Below are 23,702 nucleotides of genomic sequence, written 5' to 3' on the forward strand. Positions count from 1 at the left end.
GAAATAGGGTGCAATTTGGGACTGAGCCAAGCTGTAATTCACAGCTGGCTTATCAGACAAGCTGACGTTGATGACTCTGTTTTCATTTGTTGATGTTTTATCAACTGAGAGTGAGTCTGTGTCACAAAGTGCACCTTTCTTCCTATCTAGTGCACTACTTATGACCAGGGCCCATACGGCTCTGATCAAAAGTAACGCACTATATAGGGAATAAGGTGCCATCTGGGTCACAACCTAAGACAGGCAGAGCCAGTTTAACAGTGTTACTGCGACCGCCCTGGCTGGAAGGTACTATAAAGTATATCAGCCTGCCAGCTCCTTGTGTCAGCACCACACAGGAACACACCTTTCAAAAATATTCACCCAGAGGAAGAGAGGGGGAGAAGGGGTAAGCTACATGCTGTAGCTGTCCAGTGTCCCTGAGGAGAAAGTACATAAGACACCTCCCTCCCCTCATATTTAACACCCACCTCATGAATTCTCAAGACTAAATTCTACATTCTGAGGGAGAGAGTAAGACTAAAGAGAGAGGGGGACTGTACTGTACAATAACTGTCTGTATGGTACAGACTCTATAACACTGTCATGGCTAGGGTCAGGCATGCAGGAGTCTGCCTGCTGCTTCTGCTGACCGTGGCACTGGTGAGTACCCCTGGCGCTTTATTGAAATATGATCATTCATATTGAAATGTCAATATAAAATGTTGAAGGAGAGCCTGTTGTTGCAAGTATATATTTTATGCTTCAGGTTAGGTAATTTGATTGCAATCTGCTGTCTTGTATTAGTCTTAATTAGGCATGAGCCTTATTAAATGTGCTTTATAAAAACACCTATTTGCACTTGTGCCACAAAGCTGGAAGCACAACTTTAAACACTGTTGATGCCTCTTTAGCAGGGTTCCCCAACTGGCGGCCCATGGGTGGTTTTATTTGGCCCCCCAATCTTTAAAAAAAAAAAAAAAAATACTAAAGGAAACTATTTTTTTGTGACACAAAAGACTGAAAACATCAGGAAATCAGCTCCAGGTGATTTTAATTGAAGAAATCTGTTCCCAAGTATTCTCACATATAATAGAGAGACACGTGATTGTAAACAAATGTAAGCAAGGTTTAAAATTATTATGTTTTAGTCAAACATTATATCTGTTTGGGCTTCTTGCGGTCAATTTGCAGCCTAGAAATAATTTGTAATTATGTTCCGGCCCCCAGACCATCCGCTCAAGTTAAAGTTGTCCCGTGGCTGAATGTTGTTGATGATTCCTGCTCTATAGCTGTAAGAAATTAGTGTCAGAGAACCTTCTCTTTTTCTAATTCCAAAGTTGCTTGTGCAACTATGTTGACAAACAAGTTATTGCAGAAGCCCATTCATTCCATGCAGACAAGCACAATGACCCTCATTATGAGTGATTTATGCAGTGAAACAATATACTATGCATGATTCTTCAGTGTGGTTTCATTCTTCTAGTCAGTGCTGTGTGTTGTGAGTCAAAGAGGCTAAGTGGTATTTTACTTTGGTCTTTGTTGCATCTTGGTCTTTATTATTGCTTTAACTCATTAGCCATTGTAATCTTATAAGTGCTGTTTACACTGAGTGTACAAAACATTAGGAACAACTTCCTAATATTGAGTTGCACCCCCTTTGCCCTCAGAACAGCCTCAATTTGTCGGTCATGGACTCTACAATGTTTCGAAAGCGTTCCACAGGGATGCTGGCCCATGTTGACTCCAATGCTCGCCACAATTGTGTGAAGTTGGCTGGATGTCCTTTGGGTGGTGGACCATTCTTGATACACACAGGAAACTGTTGAGGGATAAAAACCCAGAAGCGTTGCAGTTCTTGACACACTCAAACCGGTGCGCCCTTCCATATCTCAATTGTCTCTAGGTTTAAACATCCTTCCTAAATTTGTCTCCTCCCCTTCATCTACACTGATTGAAGTGGATTGAACAGGTGACCTTTTCAGATAACCTGTTGTATAACAACATGGCCTGCGGGGTTCAGGGTATAGTCTGAGTACATAATGTACAAGTAAGTGGATGGTAGTTGCAAAGAAACAGCAGCTCGCTCTGTTGAAACATCAGCCTTTGCAGTAGGTACACAGTGTCTACCTCCATAACACCCTGGGAAGGTATGGAACAGTGGTGACACCATAGAGATCCCATAGTTCAGGACTCTCTGCAGGTGTTCTATATGAAATATAGCACATTACATATGGCTGACATAGCCAGTAGGACATCAGTAAGGGATCATAGCTCTCATCTGGATTCACCTGGCCAGTCTATGCCACGGAAAGAGCAGGTGTTCCTAATGTTTTGTACACTCAGTGTATACAGGTAAAGGTTAAAGAAAAGTAATTAATTAAAAAGCAAGAAAAAGCCCATGGGCACAATTAAAATCATAACTTGTTCCAGGTGCCTCTCAACCGACCTTAACCCATTCCAGGAACAGCACAATCCAAAACAGAGAGAGAGGGAGAAGCTGAAAAATGCAACCGCTCGTTCACATACCTGTAAAGTACTTCCAACAGAGATACTTTTGTTTGACATGTAATGCAAATAATATAGGTCACTAAAAATCAACAGAACATACACACACTTGTTGGGAAAGGGGATACCTAGTCAGTTGCACAACTGAATGCATTCCAACGAAATGAGTCTTCCACATTTAACCCAACCCCTCTGAAGCAGAGAGGTGCGGGGGGCCTCCTTAATCAACCTAATTGGCTCCTGGGGAGCAGTTGTTGGAGGTTAAATGCCTTGCTCAAGGGCAAAACTTCAGATTTTTCAAATTTACTGGGTCGGGGATTCAAACTAGCATCCTTCCAGTTACTGGCCCAATGCTCTTAACCACTAGGCTACCTGCCGCCTCATTGCAACACCATGTACTGTTCATGTAGCCTCGTGCCTCAGGTTGAAAACATACAGTATGATTGTCATTTGCTTTGTACAAAATACAAATGTAAAGGCAGGAAAAGACAGATCTATTTCCATCAAGCAATAAACCTCTGTGATCAACACTAACTTTCTCCCCAGCTAACAGGAGGTGTGGACACTATAGGGGACAAAATGTTCCTCTCTAGAAAGAGAGACAGGCCACAATCTAGGACATGCATTATGTACATGTTCAAACACAGCTTATAGGCTATAGGCTAGATACCATACAACAGGAATCATCAACTAGATTCAGCCGCTGGCAGATTTTTTTATTGAGCGGAAGGTCTGCAAATTGACTGCAAGGAGCCCAAACAGATATAATATTTCACTAAACATAATAATTTCAAACCTTGCTTACATTTGTATACGATAACATACATCTCTCTATTATGCGTGGGAATACTTTTGCAAATACATTTGAAAAAAATCTGGTGTTTTTACAGTCCAACATTAAAAATATTAAAACAATTTGCTAAGAAAACTTGGAAAACTTGGGCTGGCCGCCAGTTGGAGAACCCTGCCATGCAATCAAAAGGGGACCTTTGCGCTCAGAAGCTTGGCTGGTGCGTAATGAGAGTATATCTTTATCTGATCAGACAGAAAACAGACGCAACCCGTCTGTAGCCATAATCCGCTTTATTTCTGTGCCAATAGTCAGTCAGCCAGTCAGTCGGTGTCAGTCAGTCAGTGTCTCTCTCGCTCACACACACACACACACACACCACACACACACACAAGGAATTGGCTCAGGGGGGCCAGAACTGATTGAATTGGCCCGGAATCAGGTGTCGGACTTTGCACGAAATCAAAATGAATGACCGCCCAGAATCGGCCCAAGTACATCGGTCCGTTTCCATCTACCGGAATTTTATACTTACATTTTATACATACAAATTATATCCATCCACAAAAACATTTTGTGTCGGAGGAAACACCATACACCTGGTGGCCGTGTCAGCGTGCATGCGCCTGGCCAGACACAGGATTTGCTATCACCGCGATGGGACAAGGACATTCCGGCTGGCCAAACCCTCCCCTAAATCGGGCGACGCTGGGCCAATTGTGCGTTGCCTCATGGGTTTCCCGGTCACCGCCGGCACAGGCCTCGAACTAGCATCTGTAGTAGCGCAGTTTGCACTGCGATTCAGTGTCTTAGACCGCTGCGCCACTTGGGAGGCGCCACCCACAGAGTTTTTAATGCTTATCAGTTGCCTTACACAAAGTATTGAAATACTAAAATACTACTTAAAACAGGACTCTTAAAGAATTTAATTTAAATGTTAATTGTATTTTTTGACCACAGAAACAATGAGAAAATATGGAAAAATAAATAAATAATGAAATGTTAATTATATAAAGCAGCCTGTGTAATCATCTGCCAGAGAGTAGCCCCAATCGTCCAGAGCACCAAGTAATACTTTTGGGCCAGATATCTCACACCGGAATCGGCCCGAGCTCAATCCCCAAATCCAAGCCATAAGTAATACTGCCTAGACTCGGGCCACATGACAGCGGCCTAGACTCGGGCCCCATGACGTTGGCCGAGTCTGACTATCAGCCGGGTGTCCCGACTCTCAGCCGGAATCTATCCAGATCCACATTGCTAGCTGGGCTCTCTCTCTCACGTTCTCTTTGTCTATTTCTCTCCCTGTCTCTCTCTCTCTCTCTATTTCCCCCTCTTGTTCTCTCTCTCTCTCTCTTGTTCTCTCCCTCCCTCTTTATTAACCTCTCTCGTTCTCTATTTCCATCTATATCTTGTTCTCTCGTTACCTCTCTCCCTCCATATTTCTCTCTCTCTCTCTCTCTCGTCTGGTCAGGCATCTCAATGATGATTGCCATTGTTAGAGGATGACAAAGTTGCACTTTAATTTTCAGAACAAAACATTCCAGATGTTTACGTGGACATCACATCAGTATTAATCATACAACAATAACATATGGCTCGCTTGTTCGATTCTTTGGGATTCATAAAAAATCCTCACTATGCAGTGTTTGGTATTAAAGTGTAGGTGATGAGCCTCCCAGGTGGCGCAGTGGTCTAGGGCACTGTATCGCACTGCATCACTGTGCCACCGGAGACTCTGGGTTTCGTGCTCAGGCTCTGTCGCAGCCGGCCGCGACCGGGAGGTCTGTGGGGCGACGCAGAATTGGGCTAGTGTCGTCCGGGTTAGGGAGGGTTTGGCCGGTAGGGATAACGCACCAGCGACTCCTGTGGCGGGCCGGGCGCATCCTCTGTCCAGAATGACTGGGTTTATCACCACTTTAGGGCACCACTGTGGTGCCACCGATAGAGGGCTGTATTTCAGTCCAAGTCAAGCACTAGCCTAAACATGCATACACCATCAGATGGAATTCATAGCAAGCAGTAGGGAGGGGGTGGGAAACGAAAGGGATATATACAGTATTGACCATTATAATACATTTTATTTGGCAGATGCCTTTCAGGACACTCAAGGACATCTTACATATATTTTATGTACAGCACTAGATTTTATTTCATGTAAGCCTATGTAATGAATTTGAATTATGCTTGATTATTTACTGTGGGGCTATAAAGGCAAATTGTTTTTTAAAAAATACAAGGAGTTTATCACTTTCAAAATAATGGGCACGTTCTGGCATGTGTCACTTCGCACTGATACCATGTGCAGTAAACAGTAGCTATCGCTATGTTGACTAGGCTACACTGTGTAGGCTTCTCACCGTTAGCTAGCTAACTAAGACTCACTAGCCAACTTGGTTAGCAAAAAACAAGTAAAATGGCCAAACAAAGCTCACTGTTCCATTTTTTCAAGAGATGGGGTATTTAAGAGCATTTGCCAAGTTATTTGACATCAGTGATTTTGCCATGAATGGCCTTCAGTCCCCCTTTATATCAATCACTGATTGCATTGATCTAATTGAGGGCCTTAAAGACAATGATCAGAACTACAACAGCGTTTTTATTCAACACTTTTAGAAATCATGAAACACGCTCCTCAACTTCTACTCGCAGGGACTACGTTATTTATAATAAGGGGGAGGCCTATATGGAGAAAACTCTTATTATATATGAAAATAGGCAAATGCATGGAAACAATATTTATTTCCAGTCTAGTGTACACAGACGTTAACTGTATAAGATTACCTGTAACTCTGGATGTGCTCTTTTGATATTCCAGGTTATCAGTGCTGACGCAGAAGCAGAGATGCGAAGAAAGAATCTCAGGAGACAGAAGAGAGAATGGATCCTGCCTCCTGCCAAAATCTACGAGAATACAGACTACACAAAAAGAGAGTACATTGCCAAGGTCTGCTAAACTAAGACACCAAGCAAAACCTGACTAATCATAATGACCACTGAAATAAGCTGAAATCCGCATAAAGTGAAACTGCGCCACTGTTCGCACATTTGTTATTTTGTTTAGCTGGACTTGATTGAGCTTGCCTGGCTGGCACAATAGAATCAATATAATAGTTCCAAAAGTGCAAACCCACCCCACCCGTCTGGCACCCCAGGCAGGCTCAATAAAATAAGTATTTGAAAGAATACAACCACTATTTAAAACTCAGGTCTGTTCTGTGGATGGCATGAGAAATTAAACGCTTGGAGGAATGAAACCAGGAACAGGTTTCTAACACATGGTTGCCAGAATGGCATTGGCAGGCAAGGCTGATGAGCATAAGTCTAGGTATTATGTTCACTTGGTTCATGTGAGAAAAGGAGGCAGAGATTCAGGTCACCAGCCTGTTTCATCTAGAGAGACATAGAAGTTGATTGTTGTGATGCTTATTTGGATGCAAATAAGCAGTTGGGCATAATCCTTAATCGTGAGTCACTCCATCCTGGCAGAAGTGGTTTGAGTCCTATGGAATTTTAACACATGATAAACAACTATACTGACAACATAGATACGTATAATTAGATGAAATACATTAGAAATAATTAATTTAGACATGTAAAAAACATGTTTTTAAGACGTCAGGCCATAATATAAACTTTTTAAATGTATGGATCATTGAGGAACTCCACAAGTTATATTCAGGTGTGATTATCCCTTTGTCTCTGTTTCCTTATGTTTGAATGTCATTTGTTTGTTCAGATCCGCTCTGATAAGGACAAAGAGGCGAAGGTGGAGTATTACCTGGCAGGGAAGGGGGCTGACAAACCCCCCTTTAACCTTTTTATTGTCAACCCCGAGAACGGCTTTGTACGCATCACTGGCATCCTGGACCGGGAAAAATGCCCCATGTACAACGTGAGTCTCCTTGACGTTATAAAGTTGTCATCTATAAGAATTACATGGCAGTTATGACTGCAGTTTATAAGGTGTTTGTTAATATGTAACTGAAACAATATAACCCATATATATATATATATATATATATATATATATATATATATATATATATATATATATATATATATATATATATATATATATATATATATATATATATATATTATTTCCCCCCTGTCCCAGTTGACTGGAGTGGCCAGGTACAGAAACGGTACCTTGGCGGAAGCAAATATTCCTCTGCAGATTCATGTCATTGATCTGAACGATAACTCACCTTACTTTGAGCTCCACTCTGGGTCCATCGCAGAGTCCAGCAAAGCAGGTACATGACATTTTTTTAATTGTCACATACACCTGATAAGTGCAGTGAAATGTGTTGTTTTACAGGGTCAGCCATAGTAGTACAGCACCCCTGGAGAAGATTAGAGTTAAGTGCCTTGCTCAAGAGCACAATGGCATATTTTACACCTTGTCGGTTCGGGTATTTGAACCAGCAACCTTTCAGTAACTAGCCCAACACTCAAACCGCTAGACTACCTGCCGCCAAATGCCCTCATATAAGACAGATACCCTATTCTCATTGGTGCTGCACAATCAGATTGGACATCATCCGATGTACCACACAGTGTTTAACAAATCCAGAAACACATAGAGGCTGCCTCTTGCCTTTGGAATAACATGTCTCACAATGTCCTCTCCCATTGCCCCCTGCCCTGTGAAACATCAGGCACAGAAATCATGCAGATCATTGGGAAAGATGATGATCAGGAGGGGAGCATCAACTCTAAGATCCATTACAAGATCCTCAGCCAGAAACCAGCAGGGTCCGGAGCCATGTTCACCATCGATGAGAATACAGGGAAACTCTTCGTAAAGGATGCCACACTGGACAGAGAGGTGCACTTGATGAGGCCTTGACAGCCCTACAAACTGTCTGTATCAGAGGAGGCTGCTGAGGGGAGAACGGCTCATAATAATGGCCGGAACGGAGCAAATGGAATGGCATCTGGAAACCATGTGTTTGATACCATTCCAATGATGACACTCCAGTCATTACCACGAGCCCGTTCTCCCTAATTAAGGTGCCATAAACCTCCTGTGGTCTGTATGGTATTTTCAGATTATTTGGTAGCCAGAAGAGTCAAGTGTATACCAGGCAAGCTCAATCAAAAGCAGCTCAAATATTAACTGAACCAAGGTCTGATGTGAAATAGTGTATGAAAGTCTCTTTGCTCTATCTTTTCTAGACTCACGATTCGTACACTATAATCGTCCAAGGGACAGATATGGGCGGGGCAGCTGGAGGCAACACGGGAACAGGAACTGTGGAAATAAAGGTCCTGGACATCAATGACAACATCCCCACACTGGAGAAGGGGCAGGTAAAAGATACAGCCTAGGTTTCAACCTTTCCTGAGATTGTTTTACATGCTGTGTTTTCCATGCCAGTGGGTCACAATCTGGGAATGATATTAATGATGAATAATAAATGTTTATAATACGTTTCCTCATTTTACTGAGGTTATCCTTCAAATACATACAGTGCCTGTAGAAAGTCTACACCCCCTTGAACTTCTAAAAATATTTTGTTGCGTTACAAAGTGGGAATAAAATTGATTTATTTGTATTTTTTTGTCAACAATCTACACAAAATACATGTCAATAGTGATTAATGGAAAATAAAACGAAAATAAAACGAATATATTTTGATTACCTAAGTATTCACCACAATGAGTCAATACATTATGGAAACACCATTGGCAGCAATTACAGCTGTGAGTGTTCTTGGGTAAGTCTTATAAGAATGTTGTAACTTGTATTGTGCAATATGGTACATTTTCATGTCTTGCCATAGATTTTCAAGCAGATTTAAGTCAAAAATGTAACTCGGCTACTAAGGAACTTTCTCTGTCTTCTTGGTAAGCGATTCCCGTGTAGATTTGGCTAGGTTATTGTTCTGCTGAAAGGTGAATTCCTCTCCCAGTGTCTGATGTAAAGCAGACTAAAGTAGGCTTTCCTCTAGGATTTTACCTGTGTTTAGCTCCATTCCATTTCTTTTCATCCTGAAAAACTCTCCAGATGTCAAGCATGCCCATACCATGATGCAGCCACCATTATTACTTTAGTGCCTTGTTGCATACAGATGCATGTTTTGGAATATTTGTATTCTGTATATTTGTATTCTTCTTTTCACTCTGTCATTTAGGTCATTATTATGGTCACTACAATGTTGTTGATCCATCCTCAGCCATTGAACTCTGAAGCTGTTTTAAAATCACCAATGGCCTGACATCCTTAAGCAGTTTCCTTCCTGTCTTGCAGCTCAGTTTAGAGGGATGACTGCATCTATGGCGTGTCTGCGTGGTTTAATAGATTATACACAGTATCATTATTAACTTGACCATGCTTAAAGATATATTCAATGTCTGATTTGTTATTGTTACCAATCTATCAATCACTGCCCTTCTTTATGAGGCTTTCGGAAAGCTCCCTGGTCTTTGTAGTTGAATCGGTGCTTTAAAATCAATACTTGACTGAGGGACCTTACAGATGTTGTATGTATGGGGGACAGAGGAAGGGGTAGTCATTCAAAAATCATGTCGAGCCCTATTATTTCACACAGAGTGAGTCTATGTAACTTATTATGGGATTTGTTAAGCCACATTTTTCAGTGGTGGAAAAAGTACCCAATTGTCATACTTGAGTAAAAGTATAGATACGTTACTAGACAGTTACTCAAGTAAAAGTCAGCCAATAAAATACTACTTGAGTAAAAGTCTAAAAGTATTTGGTTTTAAATATACTTAAGTATCAAAAGTAAATGGAATTGCTAAAATATACATAAGGATCAAATGTAAAAGTATAAATAATTTTAAATTCCTTATATAATGCAGCAGATGGCACCATTTTCTTGTTTTAAAAATTGACAGACAGCCAGGGGCACACTAAAACACTGATATTATTTACAAAAGATGCATTTGTGTTTAGTGAGTCCGCCTGCCCAGAGGCAGTAGGGATGAGCAGGTGTTCTCTTGATAAGTGTGTGAATTTGACCATTTTCCTGTCCTGGTAAGCATTCAAAATGTAACGAATACTTTGGGTTGTCAGGGAAAATGTATGAAGTAAAAAGTACAATATTTTCATTAGGAATGTAGTGAAGTAAAAGTTGTAAAAAAAATAGTAAAGTACAGATACCCCCAAAAAACTACTTAAGTAGTACTTTCAAGAATTTTTACTTAAGTACTTTACATCACTGCAAATTTTATTCCTGAACTAATTTAGGCTTGCCTAAACAAAGGGGGTAAATACTTATGCAACGACTATATTTTAGTTATTACATTTGTAAACATTTGTAGAATTTTATTTTCAGTTTGACATTACGGAGTATTTTGTTTAGATCAATAACAAAAAATTACAATTAAATATATATCAATCCCACTTTGTAACGCAACAAAATGTGAAAAAAGTTCAACGGGGTCTAGACTTTCTCTAGGACTGTATCTGGCCGCCATTCAGCTAGCACAATCAGATGTCAAACTATAGCTTGGCATTTATATTTGTACGGTACCATTGTAACGTGGGGGATTAAACAATAAAGGGACCTCAGCCTGTTACCTATGGCAGAAACATACTGTATAACATAGTGTATATTTGTTGAGACTGATCCCTGCCATTGTTCTGTCAGTATGCAGGGAACGTTGACGAGAACATTGCTGATGTCATTGTGATGAGGATCAAAACAGTGGACAGAGATCTAGAACACACAGATAACTGGCGGGCCGTCTTTCACATCACCCAAGGCAACGAGGACGGACTCTTCTCCATCGAGACGGACCAAGACACCAACGAAGGCATTCTGAAGCTGATCAAGGTATGACTGGACTCTAAGACCTCACTCAATGTTGTTTGGACATTTTGAGCTTATGTTATCTGACTGTAGTTTCACATATGGTTTGAGTTGTCAAACTCAGTTCTGTAGATGCCTATTGACGCAGTATGTCTAAGAGTTTAATATATTTTTTCCTCATCTCAAACCCACAGGCAGTAGATTTCGAGAAAGTCCAGAAATTAGAACTTGGAATAGTCATTGAGAACGTAGCTCCTTTTGTTGTAGGGAGTGCTGTAGCGATGGATGTGGATGTTTATGCTGGGGGGGAAGGGCCGGGAGCTGGAACTGGAGCTGGGGCTGGAGCTGGAGCTGGGGCAGGGGCTGGAGCAGGGGCTGGTGTTGAAGTAGGAGTGGATGTTGGGGGAGATGTGGGGGTGAATGCAGGGGTGGATGTGAATGTAGATGCTGGAGCTGGGCCCGGGGTAGGTGTTGGGGCTGGGGTTAAACCAGGAGTTGGGCCTGGTGTTAAGCCTGATCCCAATGGGAAGCCGAAACCAAAGCCAAAGCCTAAAGGTGGGAAGAACTACCCGATTTCGATCGCAGTTAACAACATGCCGGAAGGTCCAGCATTTAAGCCCAGCACCAAACCTGTGCTTGTCTCTGAGGATCCCAACAAAATGCCGAAGGATGGAGTGATCGCCTCGTACCCTGCTGTGGACGGAGATACAGGGGAGCCTGCTGAGAACGTCAGGTTAGTGGGCTGACCAAGGAAATGACCAGAAACGGGTAAAATGATCAGTCTGGTGATCAACAATAATATAAAAGCTAAGATGCCAAAAACATAAGAGGGTGATTCCTCACAAAAGTAAAACAAAAAAAGACCACGTTTTTGAGGATTTCCACTAAATGTAATCCATAGACAGGTCCTTTGGAGGAAAGATTGTTGACATATATTTGACATTTGCATTTTAAAAAGCTTAACTGAGAAATAATTAATGATGACATTTTGTGACATTTCGGCCTCACCCAAGCCTCTTTGAGACTCCATGTTGTAGGTGTTACAAAGCTAAAGTTTGTGTAGTATTTTGATTTCAATTACACATTTCTTACATACATTTAAGAATATTAAAAAAATATAACATTTTGATTTGGCAAATGTTTCTCTACATTGTTTAACATAATACTCGGGCATATCAAAGTTCCATAGTGGGATCACTGTTAGTTTAACGTTATGGCCCATTTTATACAGAGAAATTGGAAAAGTAGGCAGTGTACCCAATCACATCCCTCCTTTTACTTGCATCATTGCACATCCTGCAAATAATTAGCAAAGGACGACCATTTGTTATCCTTTTCACGTTCACTCTGTTAGTAATGCTTACAAATTGGGTCATAACACTAGAAACAGCAGATCCCACTTTGATATGCCTGTAGATTATATTATGTTCAACAATATATTGACACATTCGCCAAATCAAAAATGGTATATTTTCAATATTCATGTTAATATTCATAAATGTGTGTAGGAATTGTTTTGAAATGTGTATCTTTTTTAATTGAACCTTTATTTAACTAGGCAAGTCAGTTAAGAACAAATTATTTTTTACAATGATGGCCTACCAGGGAACAGTGGGTTAACTGCCTTGTTCAGGGGCAGAACGACAGATTTTTACCTTGTCAGCTCAGGGATTTGATCCAGCAATCTTCCGGTTCGCTCTAACCACTAGGCTACCTGCCCAGCGGCCTTTGATCCAGCAACCTTCCGGTTACTGGCCCAACATTCTAACCACTACAGGCTACCTGTAGTAGTAATTTGGAAATCAAATTACTACTACACAATTACAGAGCAAGCGGTAAAGTTTAAATGACAACAACTTTTGCTTTGTACAGATTAAACATGTCTTTTTACAAATATTCCAACTTCAATTAATTATTTACACTTTAAGATACAAATGTCAAATATCTGTCTACAATCCTTTCTCCAAAGGACCATTAGCCTAAAATAATTTAGTGGTGAAAATCCAAAATAATGGTATTTTTTGTTCTTGTTTCATTAGGAATCGCCCAAGGGTTGACATATTCAGACTCTTAATGTGTCTGTAAGTTGTCTTCTTAATATTCATCCATATTCCTTACTGCATTTTCCAGGTATGCCAAAGCCTATGACCCAGACAACTGGGTGACCATTGATGACAAGACAGCTGAGATAAGACTTATCAAGACGCCAGATCGAGAGTCTAAGTTCTTGGTGAATGGGACATACTTTGCCAAGATACTCGTCATTACCCAAGGTACTGTAAGATACTTTAGCGTCTAGCTAGGGCTTAATACAGAAATTGACTGTCATCTTCATTCTTCTTCATTCTTCTACATTAATATGAAGGTTAGCCTGTTAGAAATTAGCATCAACTGTAACTGTCATAAATACTTCTCATAATTCAAAATTATCTTCTTGTCTTATGCTGTTGGCCCAGGCCTTGCCACGGAGTTTCTAATCTAGTACAGCTGGGTGTGTTGCTCAACTCTCATCCTCCTTTAACAAGTTCAATGTTTATGAGAGCGGGTGGAAATATTTGCCGGAGATAATTCATCTTGGAAAAAGCACAGCAGAGACCGGTCCTTTTAAACAGCTTAACTATTCAGGGTGTAGGCTTATTGCTCAACTAAGGGAATCAAATGTGATGACAATGGAGAGATGCTTGTCAAAAACAACAGCATGAAGCAACACGTCTATCCATCAGAACTGAAAACTAATGAGTTTATCCAGAAAATAAAAATGGATAGATACAGTGCCTTCGTAAAGTATTCAGACCCGTTGACTTTTTCCACATTTTGTTACGTTTCAGCCTTATTCTAAAATGGATTAAATAAAAAAAAAAAAAAAATGCTCAGCAATCTACTCACAATACCCGATAATGACAAAGAAAAGCAAACAGGTTTTTAGATTTTTTTTCCTCAAATTTATTAAAAGAAAAATCAGAAATACCCTATTTACATAAGAAAATAGACCCTTTTCTATGAGACTCGAAATTGAGCTCAGGTGCATCTCGTTTCCATTGATCATCCTTGAGATGTTTCTAATTTGAGTCCACCTGTGGTATAGTCAATTGATTGGACATGATTTGGAAAGGCCTGTCTATATACGTTTCAACAGTAGACAGTGCATGACAGAGCATAAACCAATCCATGAGGTCAAAGGAATTGTCCGTAGAGCTCAGAGACAGGATTGTGTCGAGGCACAGCTCTGGGGAAGGGTACCAAAACATTTCTGCATGTATTGACTCAGGGGGTTCAATACTTATCTAATCAAGATACAGTAGAGTGTTTTATTTATCTTTTACAAATGTTCGAATATTTCTTCTAATGAAATTACAGAGTATTTTATATAGATTGTCGACAAAACATGACAATTAAATCCATTTGAATCCCCTTTGTAACAACAAAATGTGGAAAAATTAAAGGGATGTGAATACTTTCTGAAGGCACTGTAAACTAAAATGAAGGTCCCAGAGCTACACAAAAGGTGATATCTAGAACCGTGCAGAATCCTATCCACAGAGGGTTTAACATGGAACCCAAAAGCATTGTTCTTGGAACCAAAAAGGGCTCTCCTATAGGGACAGCTAAAGAACCCTTTTGGAAGCATTATTTTTAAGAGTGTATCAAGCCAAAGTACTGTCCCTGTGGTAACACTTCACTCAATGCTGAAAGGTACAGTATAATGCAATATGATCCAGTTACAATGCATTATAAGACTTGTCATTAGTATGCCTAAAACTGTGGTCTGTATGAGTTTGACTATGAAAACATCTATTGTTTTACAGATATGCCCTCTAAGACAGCCACGGGCACCATAGCCATCCAGGTCCAAGACTCCAATGACCACTGCCCCATGCTGACTACTACCTATGAGAGCGTGTGCTCGGGCAAACATGCGGTCAACGCCACCGCGTTCGACGAGGATGTCTCGCCCAATGGAGCTCCGTTCACCTTCACCGTGGTGGCTGAGGGGACACGTGGCAAATGGGAAATAGAACACATCAATGGTAAGAACAGTACAGGAACATTTACAGTGCTTTCAGAACATATTCACACCCCTGGACTTTTCCACATGTTTTGGTGTTACTGCCTAAATTTAAAATTGATTAAATTGCCATTTATGTGTCACTGGCATACACACAATACAGTACCCCATAATGTCAAAGTGGAATTATGTTTTTCAAAATTTGTACAAATGAATTAAACATTTAAAGATGAAATGTAATTGAGTCAATAAGTACGCAACCAATTTGTTATGGAAAGCCTAAATAAGTTCAGGGGTAAAAATGTGTTTAATAAGTGACATAATAAATTGCATGGACTCATCCATGACTTCAATCTGCTTGAAAATCTATGGCTATTTATAAATAAAAAATTAAATTGTGCCGTCTGGTTGGCTTAAAATAAGGAATCAGTGTATTTTAGCAATTACATTTACTTTTGATACTTAAGTATATTTCAAACCAAATACTTTTAGACTTTTACTCAAATAGTATTTTACTGGGGGACTTTCACTATTACTTGAGTCATTTTCTATTAAGGTATCTTTAATTTTACTCAAGTATGACAATTGAGTACTTTTTCCACCACTGTCAACAACCAATTTGACAGAGCTTGAAGAACTTTGAAAAGAACAATGGGCAAATATTGTGCAATCCAGGTGTACAAGGCTCTAAGAGACTTACCCAGAAAGACTCACAGTGGTAATCGCTGCCAAAGGTGATTCTAACATGTATTGACTCAGGGGTGTGAATACTTATGTAAATGAGATATCTGTATTTCATTTAAATCCATTTAAAAAACATGTTTTCACTTTGTCGATATAGGGTATTGTGTGTAGATTGGTGGAAAAAAATATTTGATCTATTTTGAATTCAGGCTGTAACAACAAAATGTGGAATAAGTCAAGGGTATGAGTACTTTCTGAAGGCACTGTCCATTGTCTAACTTTTTCTCACTAGGAAGAGGAACTAGACAATGATATTTCTGCCCCCTTAACTGCTTGCAATAGCACTCAAACCCCTCACACCAACAATTCTATTAAAACAAATGACATAAAAGTAAGAGCTTACCAACATAAATGAAGTTAATATGCACTGTAATGATGCAGTCAAACATTTCATCCATATTCATGGAGATTCATAGTATCTCTCTCTGTTTCTCTCTCTCTCTCTCCCTACATCCCTCCATATCCTAGGCACGACGGCTGTCTTGAGATCTACTGAGGCATTATGGCCGGGTGAGTATGAGGTGAGGGTGGCGGTAGCAGACGAGCAGGGCCTGTCCTGCCCAGAGCCACAGGTGTTCAAGGTGGAGGTATGTACCTGTTTGGAGGGGGAAGACTGTGGCTCCAGGACTATCAGTTTACGCCAAAAGACCACCGGAGCCATAATTGGTACCCCTGCCATCGGACTGCTCATCTTAGCCAGCTGTGTTCTGCTACGTGAGTTGGGCTATGCTAAAGACACTCATATTTCACACACACACACACACACACACACACACAAAGTCATGCCTCACAAGTTTATTAGGAATACACATCAGTTCATATAGACACAACACGTGCGCACACACACGTTCATACTCCCCCTGAAGTGTGTCTCCTTGGCTCTGTGTTTGCAGTGGTACCTCTAATGCTGCTGTTCTGTCAGTGTAGAGGAGCCTTCGCTGACCAGTTCACTGACTTGCCATTCGATGCCAAGGAATACCTCATATCCTACCACACTGAGGGAAAGGGAGAGGATAAGGTGATGCCTTCTTCAAGTTCCCATATTGACATTGTAACTATTTTGTCAGTTTATGTCAGTTATGAGATGTATAGCTTATTATATGTAAAATATTCACAATTACAAACATCAACATACTGTATGTGACATACATATTCAATGCTTTTACGTAAATACACTATATGGCCACTATATACACTGCTCGTCGAACATCTCATTCCAAAATCATGTGCATTAATATGGAGTTGGTCCCCCCGTTGCTGCTATAACAGCTTCCACTATTCCAGGAAGGCTTTCCACTAGATGTTGGAACATTGCTGAGGGGACTTGCTCCCATTCAGCCACAAGCATTAGTGAGGTCGGGCACTGATGTTGGGCGATTAGACCTGGCTTGCAGTCAGTGTTCTAATTCATCCCAAAGGTGTTCGATGGAGTTTAGGTCCAGGCTCTGTGCAGGCAAGTCAAGTTCTTCCACACCGATCTTGACAAACCATTTCTGTATGGACCTCGTTTTGTGAACAGGGGCATTGTCATGCTGAACAGGAAAGGGTCTAGAATGTACAGTAATTGTATGCTGTAGCATTACGATTTCCCTTCACTGGAACTAAGGGGCCAACCCCGAACCAAGAAAACAGCCCCAAATTATTCCTCCTCCACCAAACTTTACCATTGGCACGTTCTCCTGACATCCACCCAACCCAGATTCATCCGTCGGACTGCCAGATGGTGAAGTGTGATTCATCACTCCAGAGAACACATTTCCACTGCTCCAGAGTCCAATGGCGGCAAACTTTACACCCCTCCAGCCGACACTTGGCATTGCGCATGGTGATTTTAAGCTCCCAACAAACAGTTATTGTGCTGACGTTGCTTCCAGAGGCAGTTTGGAACTCAGTACACGCTATGCACTTCAACACTCAGCGGTCCTGTTCTGTGAGCTTGTGTGGTCTACCACTTCGCGTTTAAGCCATTGTTGTTCCTAGACGTTTCCACTTCACAATAACAGCCTTTACAACTCTAGCAGGGCAGAAATATGATGAACTGAGGTGGCATCCTATGCTGAGCTCTTCAGTACAGGCTTTTCTACTGCCAATTCTTGGCTATGGAGATTGCATGGTTGTGTGCTTGATTTTATACACCGGTCAGCAACGGGTGTGGCTGAAATAACCAAATCCAGTCATTTGAAGGAATGTCCACAAACTTTCATTGTATGTAAAATAGGTAATTTTAAGTTTGTGTTGCATTCCAATAGTTATTTGACATGTATCAACATGTCGGTTTGATAGTCTATTTGTTTTTTTGTTTTGTTGTGTAGGAGGTGCCCCTACTCAGTATTCCTACAACCGTAACTGATGGAAGGGCTGCACTAGGAACAGGATCAATTCGGCCAGCAAACATCGCCACAAAATCCTCACGTAATACTACAAACAATATACGTCAGAGCAGTGGGGTCTCCAGTGAGGACATGCACACACTGCGTCGGGAGCAGAGCCACATGGGTATGGAGATGGACTACACCTATGGACTCCAGAACGGTGGAGGCTTTGAGCCTAGTATGGGGCTGGGAAGCAGCACCATGCATTCCAGATACGCCACACACACCTCACATGTCAAACAAGACATCTATGAGGACATGGCACTCCCATGTACTTTCCTGGATGGCTACTACTCACAGGTAAATGGTTGAACATCTTTATATCTTTATTATGATGGAAAATACTGTATTTCAATAATGCAGAAACTGTTGAAAATGTCTTATGACCACATTTGATTTAGGTCCCCAACATATACAACATTAGGTCTCGAGCATGTACAATCTAAGTTCTGGTCACACAAAAGGCACACGGTATGTCAAATTAGTCTATCTTATCCCCTCATGCAGAAAGTGACATGTGCATCTCAGAACCCTCCATTGAAAGACAGTAAGTTGGTGTATGACTACGAGGGCCAGGGCTCTCCTGTCGGCTCGGTGGGATGCTGCAGCCTCCTGGAATCTGACAACGACCTCCAGTTCCTCAATGACCTGGGGCCAAAGTTCAAGACCCTGGCTGACATCTGCTCTCCTCCAAAACCTCAACCCAAACCTCAACCCAAACCCAGAATGGTGGAGCGCATCTTCGAGCCAAAACACCCCGAAATCAAAAGAGAGAGCATCGTCACCGCCAGCAATGTTAACATCACCAAATCTTCCATTAGAAATGTCAATATCAACCAATCGTCTACCAGCACCAGCAGAGTCAATATCTCCCAAACACCTCCCACCAGTCCCCCTGCCACTGGGGTTGGTAACTTCTCTAACAGTCAGTCCGCCACTTTCCCACCGCCTCCTACGCAGACGATTCTGCTGCAGCAACAGCCTATGTACTACACCACCATGCAGCCCGTGGTGCAGCCCCTGATGCAACCCATACAGTATGTACTGGCTGATGGCGGCTCTACCACCAACCTAAAGCGTATGGTAGTGCTCAACGGGCCCCCTGTGTCTGGAAGCATGGGAAGTCTGGGAGGCCTTGTCATCCAAGGCAACAGGGTCATATCAGAGATCTCCACAAGCCCCATCAGTCCCAGTACCCCAGGAAGCCCCACCATGCTGGGGCTGGGTAGTCCCAGAAGCCCTGGGTGGATCCAAGGCTCCCTACCCAGGGGTGGCCTGGGTGGTCTGTCTGTAGTGGGGCACAGCCCTGATGGTAACTATGTTTACATGGAAAGGCAGGTTAATGTAAGTGGAGAGCCACAGGTGGGGTCTGGGGTCCCAGGTGTACCTTCTCAGGGCAGTTTGCCCAGGGGTGCGTTCCTGGTGAAGGAGGCTGCTCCCCCTCAGGGGGTTTTAGGCCTGGCAGCCCAGGGTGTGGGTGGGGGTGGTGGAGGTGTGTATGGCGTTATGCCAGGACACACCTTTACAAGGGTGAGGCAGGTTGGGGGTGGGCCTATTGGGGTTGGGCCGGCTGGAATGGGGCCAGGGGGGATAGGGCAGATAGTTATAGGATCGCAGGGACTCCCAATGTGGGTGCCACTGAGCCCCCCAGGGGGTAGCCGTGGACAGATGGAGGGGGCAGCGCCAACAGGTGATTCTCAACCAACTCCGGTTACTGTTGAAATACCAGAGTCATTTGAGTCAGTGGCAGAGATTGAGAGGAAACTGGTGTTTGAGGGCCATAGTGAACCAGGTGAGCAAATAGAGGAGGAGGAAGAGGAGGAAGAGGAAGGGGAGGAGGTGGAAGAAGAGGAGGAGGAAGAAGAGGAAAAGCAGGAGGAAGAGAATGAGGAGGAGGAGGAAGAGGAGCCTTTAGAACAGACAAAAGAAACAGCTGTGACTGAGGAAGAACCCGTAACTTTAGCTTTGGCCTCAGAGCCGTCAACAGAACAGGTAGAGCCATCTGAGTCACTGGAACACAAAGTAACATACCAATCTATTGAGTCAAGCCATCCAACAGATGAAGATGCATCAACTCAATTAAATGAAGTTTCTGGAGCTCTCAATGAAGAAGGCCTAGTTGACTCTGAGGACCAGCTGTCCGATGAGGATGTGTCCATGGTAGTCGAGGCCTCCTCAGAAGAAGCATCCATGTCCGAATCAGACATTATAGATTTAGTTGGTACAGATCAGCCAACTGAGGATGAAGACTCTATAGATCTAGTTGGTACAGATCAGTCAGCCGAGGAAGAAGACATTATAGATCTAGTTGGTACAGATCAGCCAGTCAAGGAAGAAGACATTATAGATCTAGTTGGTACAGATCAGCCAGTAGAGAAAGAAGACAATATAGATCTAGTTGGTACAGATCAGCCAGCCAAGGAAGAATACATTATAGATCTAGTTGGTACAGATCAGCCAGCCAAGGAAGAAGACATTATAGATCTAGTTGATACAGATCAGCCAGTAGAGGAAGAAGACAATATAGATCTAGTTGGTACAGATCAGCCAGAAGAGGAAGAAGACATTATAGATCTAGTTGGTACAGATCAGCAAACCGAGGAAGAATCAACAGAACTGACTCTGGAAGAGGAAGTGGTTTCAGAATCGCAGGAATTTCAGCTAACGGTGGATCCAGTCACTAACGGTCAACTAGAGAAGGGTATTACTGAGACAGAAGAGATGATGGTATCAGATGCACAGCAAGATCCGGTCACAGTTGATGACATCACTGATAGCCAAGAGGAGGGTACAGCTGAGGAGGAAATTATGTCACAGCTTCAGTTAGATGAGAAGGCACCTGAAGAAGTTTTCTTAAAATCAGAATTGCTCATAGCGGCTTACAGTGCACTTGATGGCCAAGAAGAAGAGGGTAGTCCTGAGGAGGAATTGATGTCAGAGTTGCGGCAGAATCAGCCAATATCACATAGCGACACTGATGTCCAGGAGGAGGGAAGTCAAGGAGATGAGGAGGCAGCGCTGAGTGCTCAGATAGGAGAGGTGAAGGGAGAGATGGAGGAAGAAGTGGAGGAAGAGATGGAGGGAGAAGAGGAGGAAAAGGTGGAGATGGAGGAAGAGCTAGAGGGAGAGCTGGAGTCTTCCCAGGCGACAGAGGAGGAGGTGGAGGGAGAGGTGGAGTCTTCCCAGGCGACAGAGGAGGAGGTGGAGGGAGAGGTGGAGGAAGAGATGGAGGGAGGGGTGGAAGAGATGGAGGGAGAGCTGGAGGGAGAGGTGGAGTCTTCCCAGGTGACAGATACTTCTGTGGTACAGAGTGAAGCATTTGATGAGTCAGCACCAGAACAGGAGTACACAGAGGTAGATCAGGACATAGAGACATCAGAAGAGACTGAAACACTAGACTCAGAGAACATAGAGGACATACCAAGCCAGTATACTACAGGCCTGATGCCAACGTCAGGTGATGGAATGATAGACGAGGGCACTGTTGTTAGAGAGAGCCAAGTTTCTGTTGATCAAGATTTATCTGGAGGCGCAGGCTTAGTGACTGTGGAGGGTGAGGTGGAGTCTGTTGAACTAGTAGCAGAAGAAGCAGGTTTTTCAGCCCTAAAGGCTACAGGTGATGTAGAGGAATCTGAAGAGGATGACGAGGTGGGAGAAAGTCCGGTCACCTCTCGCCAAATGGCTGAAGTCAAAACACTAAGAGAAGAAGTAGACGATAGTGAGAATGTTGTAGGAGAGGAGATGGAGTCTGCTGTTGAGACAGTTGAGGAAGTAGAGGCTAGTGCTGACCAACAGACAGAGTCCACAGTAGCTAAAGAAGAGATTGAGTCCCCTAGCGAAGAATTGGCCGAGGACCTAGAGGTGACCTCTTCAACACCAGAGGCTACAGGTGAGGTTGCTGTTGAGGCAGGTGAGGCTATAAATGCAGTGGCAGGTGCAGCAGTGGATGATACAGTAGTGGAGGCTGCGGGTGAGACATCAGGTGAGGCCGCAGGGGCAGCTGGTGGGTCAGAACAGGCCCCAAAGCCATTGGCTTCATCTTTCCGTAGCAAATTCAGGATGGGCTCCAAGAAAGATTTTACTCCCAAGAGTCCAAAGAGTCCCACAGCAAAGTGCAAACAACAGTGAGAGCTCTTTGCACTCAGCCATAATGCGGAGAATATTTTTGTATATATCCGACTTTCTGTTGATAGGTTTTTGTTCATTGGTTTTGCTTCACAGGTCTATGTTTGTCAGTCATTGTTTTCTCAATCATAGATGATCTTTTATGTAAAGCAGTATGTTGGGTCTTTCAGCTTTTGTGGTTCTGGTCAAAAGTAGTGCAGTGTGGCGCAGCGGTCTAAGGCACTGCATCTCAGTGCAAGAGGCAGTCCCTGGTTCGGTCCCTGGTTTGAATCAAGGCTGAATCACATCCGGCTGTGATTGGGAGTCCCATAGGGCAGCACACAATTGGCCCAGCGTCGTCTGGGTTTGGCTGAGGTAGGCCATCATTGTAAATCTGAATTTGTTCTTAACTGACATGCCTAGTTAAAGGTTAAATAAAAAAACATAGGGTGACACTGTGGTCTGTGGTTCTCATAGGTGTCATAAAATATCATATCAGTTGTGATTCCCCTTGGGGAATTGAGAAAATAACAATTAAAACAAACACGCAGAAACCTGCAGAGCGACTTCACACATTCACCACAAAACTCTCTAAGCACAAGTCAGGAAAGCAGCACACCCATCTATTACCACAGACTGTCACGTTTTATATGCAAATACTCTGATCAACTCTTTTCCATACCTTTACACATCACACTGGTTCTGTTCCTCCATAGTTTCCCACTCCTGTTCTAATAGCCCCTCTGATGGTTATGACAGGGCATGGCAGGTTGAAGAAGCCAAATGTATTTATTGTCAATGTTCTGCAGAGTAGTGAACAGGCAATTACTGCTTTATGAACCAACCTTCAGAATTTGGCAAATGTGAAATATAGATCCGTTTTTTTTCCTGTTTGTAGGTTTTTGTTAATTGGTTTTGCATCACAGCTTTATGTTTGTCAGTCATTGGTTTCTCAATAATGGTTGACCTTTTATGTAAAGCAGTATGTTTGGTCTTTCGGTTTTTGTGGTATGTGGTCTTATTTCAGCCTTTACTACAAAGTCAATGGGGTGTCAGCTTTTTTCAAACAGAAACTACTTAAACATCATTATTGTAAATCACAAGACAGAGTGGGGTATGTTTAGATAAGACACCGTTTTTTTATGGGGGAAAATAAATGTGAAAAATAATACTTGTAATGTACAATTTATCCTGCATCATCATATACTATATCACTGGGAATCACTACACAGACACAGGCACCATTGTTTTTGTTAACAATGATGGAATGCCAACGCTGGTTTGATGTTTGAAACTTCTGACGTTGAATGTTGTTTCCTTTTTTTAACAAATATAATAAATGAAATAAATTGTCTGAACACATTAAATAAAGGTTTTGGTGATAAAAAAAAAAAATTGTGCGTATTAATCTCTTT

At 42.3% G+C, this 23,702-nt stretch overlaps 1 protein-coding gene across 1 annotated transcript; it reads left to right on the forward strand.

Annotated features, from left to right (window-relative positions):
- Positions 1–321: 321 nt before the first annotated feature.
- LOC110524640 (uncharacterized) lies at positions 322–23,682 on the forward strand. The gene is made up of 14 exons (XM_021604485.3): positions 322–642; positions 6,096–6,224; positions 7,017–7,172; positions 7,398–7,536; positions 7,942–8,111; positions 8,462–8,596; positions 10,900–11,085; positions 11,256–11,794; positions 13,192–13,334; positions 14,868–15,089; positions 16,280–16,525; positions 16,705–16,829; positions 18,124–18,483; positions 18,691–23,682. The coding sequence occupies exons 1-14, from the start codon at positions 586–588 to the stop codon at positions 22,309–22,311; spliced, it is 6,228 nt and encodes a 2,075-aa protein (XP_021460160.3). The 5' UTR covers positions 322–585; the 3' UTR covers positions 22,312–23,682.
- Positions 23,683–23,702: the final 20 nt, after the last annotated feature.

This window comes from Oncorhynchus mykiss, chromosome 5 (assembly GCF_057628025.1).
Source record: "Oncorhynchus mykiss isolate SJ-2025 chromosome 5, ASM5762802v1, whole genome shotgun sequence".
Taxonomy (NCBI): domain Eukaryota; kingdom Metazoa; phylum Chordata; class Actinopteri; order Salmoniformes; family Salmonidae; genus Oncorhynchus; species Oncorhynchus mykiss.

Bases quoted from the DNA above. Each gene is read 5' to 3' on its own strand.
- LOC110524640 (XM_021604485.3), top strand. From the start codon at position 586: ATGGCTAGGGTCAGGCATGCAGGAGTCTGCCTGCTGCTTCTGCTGACC. The intron at 7,173-7,397 runs GTGAGTCTCCTT...CCCCTGTCCCAG, and splicing joins AAAAATGCCCCATGTACAAC to TTGACTGGAGTGGCCAGGTA. The intron at 7,537-7,941 runs GTACATGACATT...GTGAAACATCAG, and splicing joins CGCAGAGTCCAGCAAAGCAG to GCACAGAAATCATGCAGATC.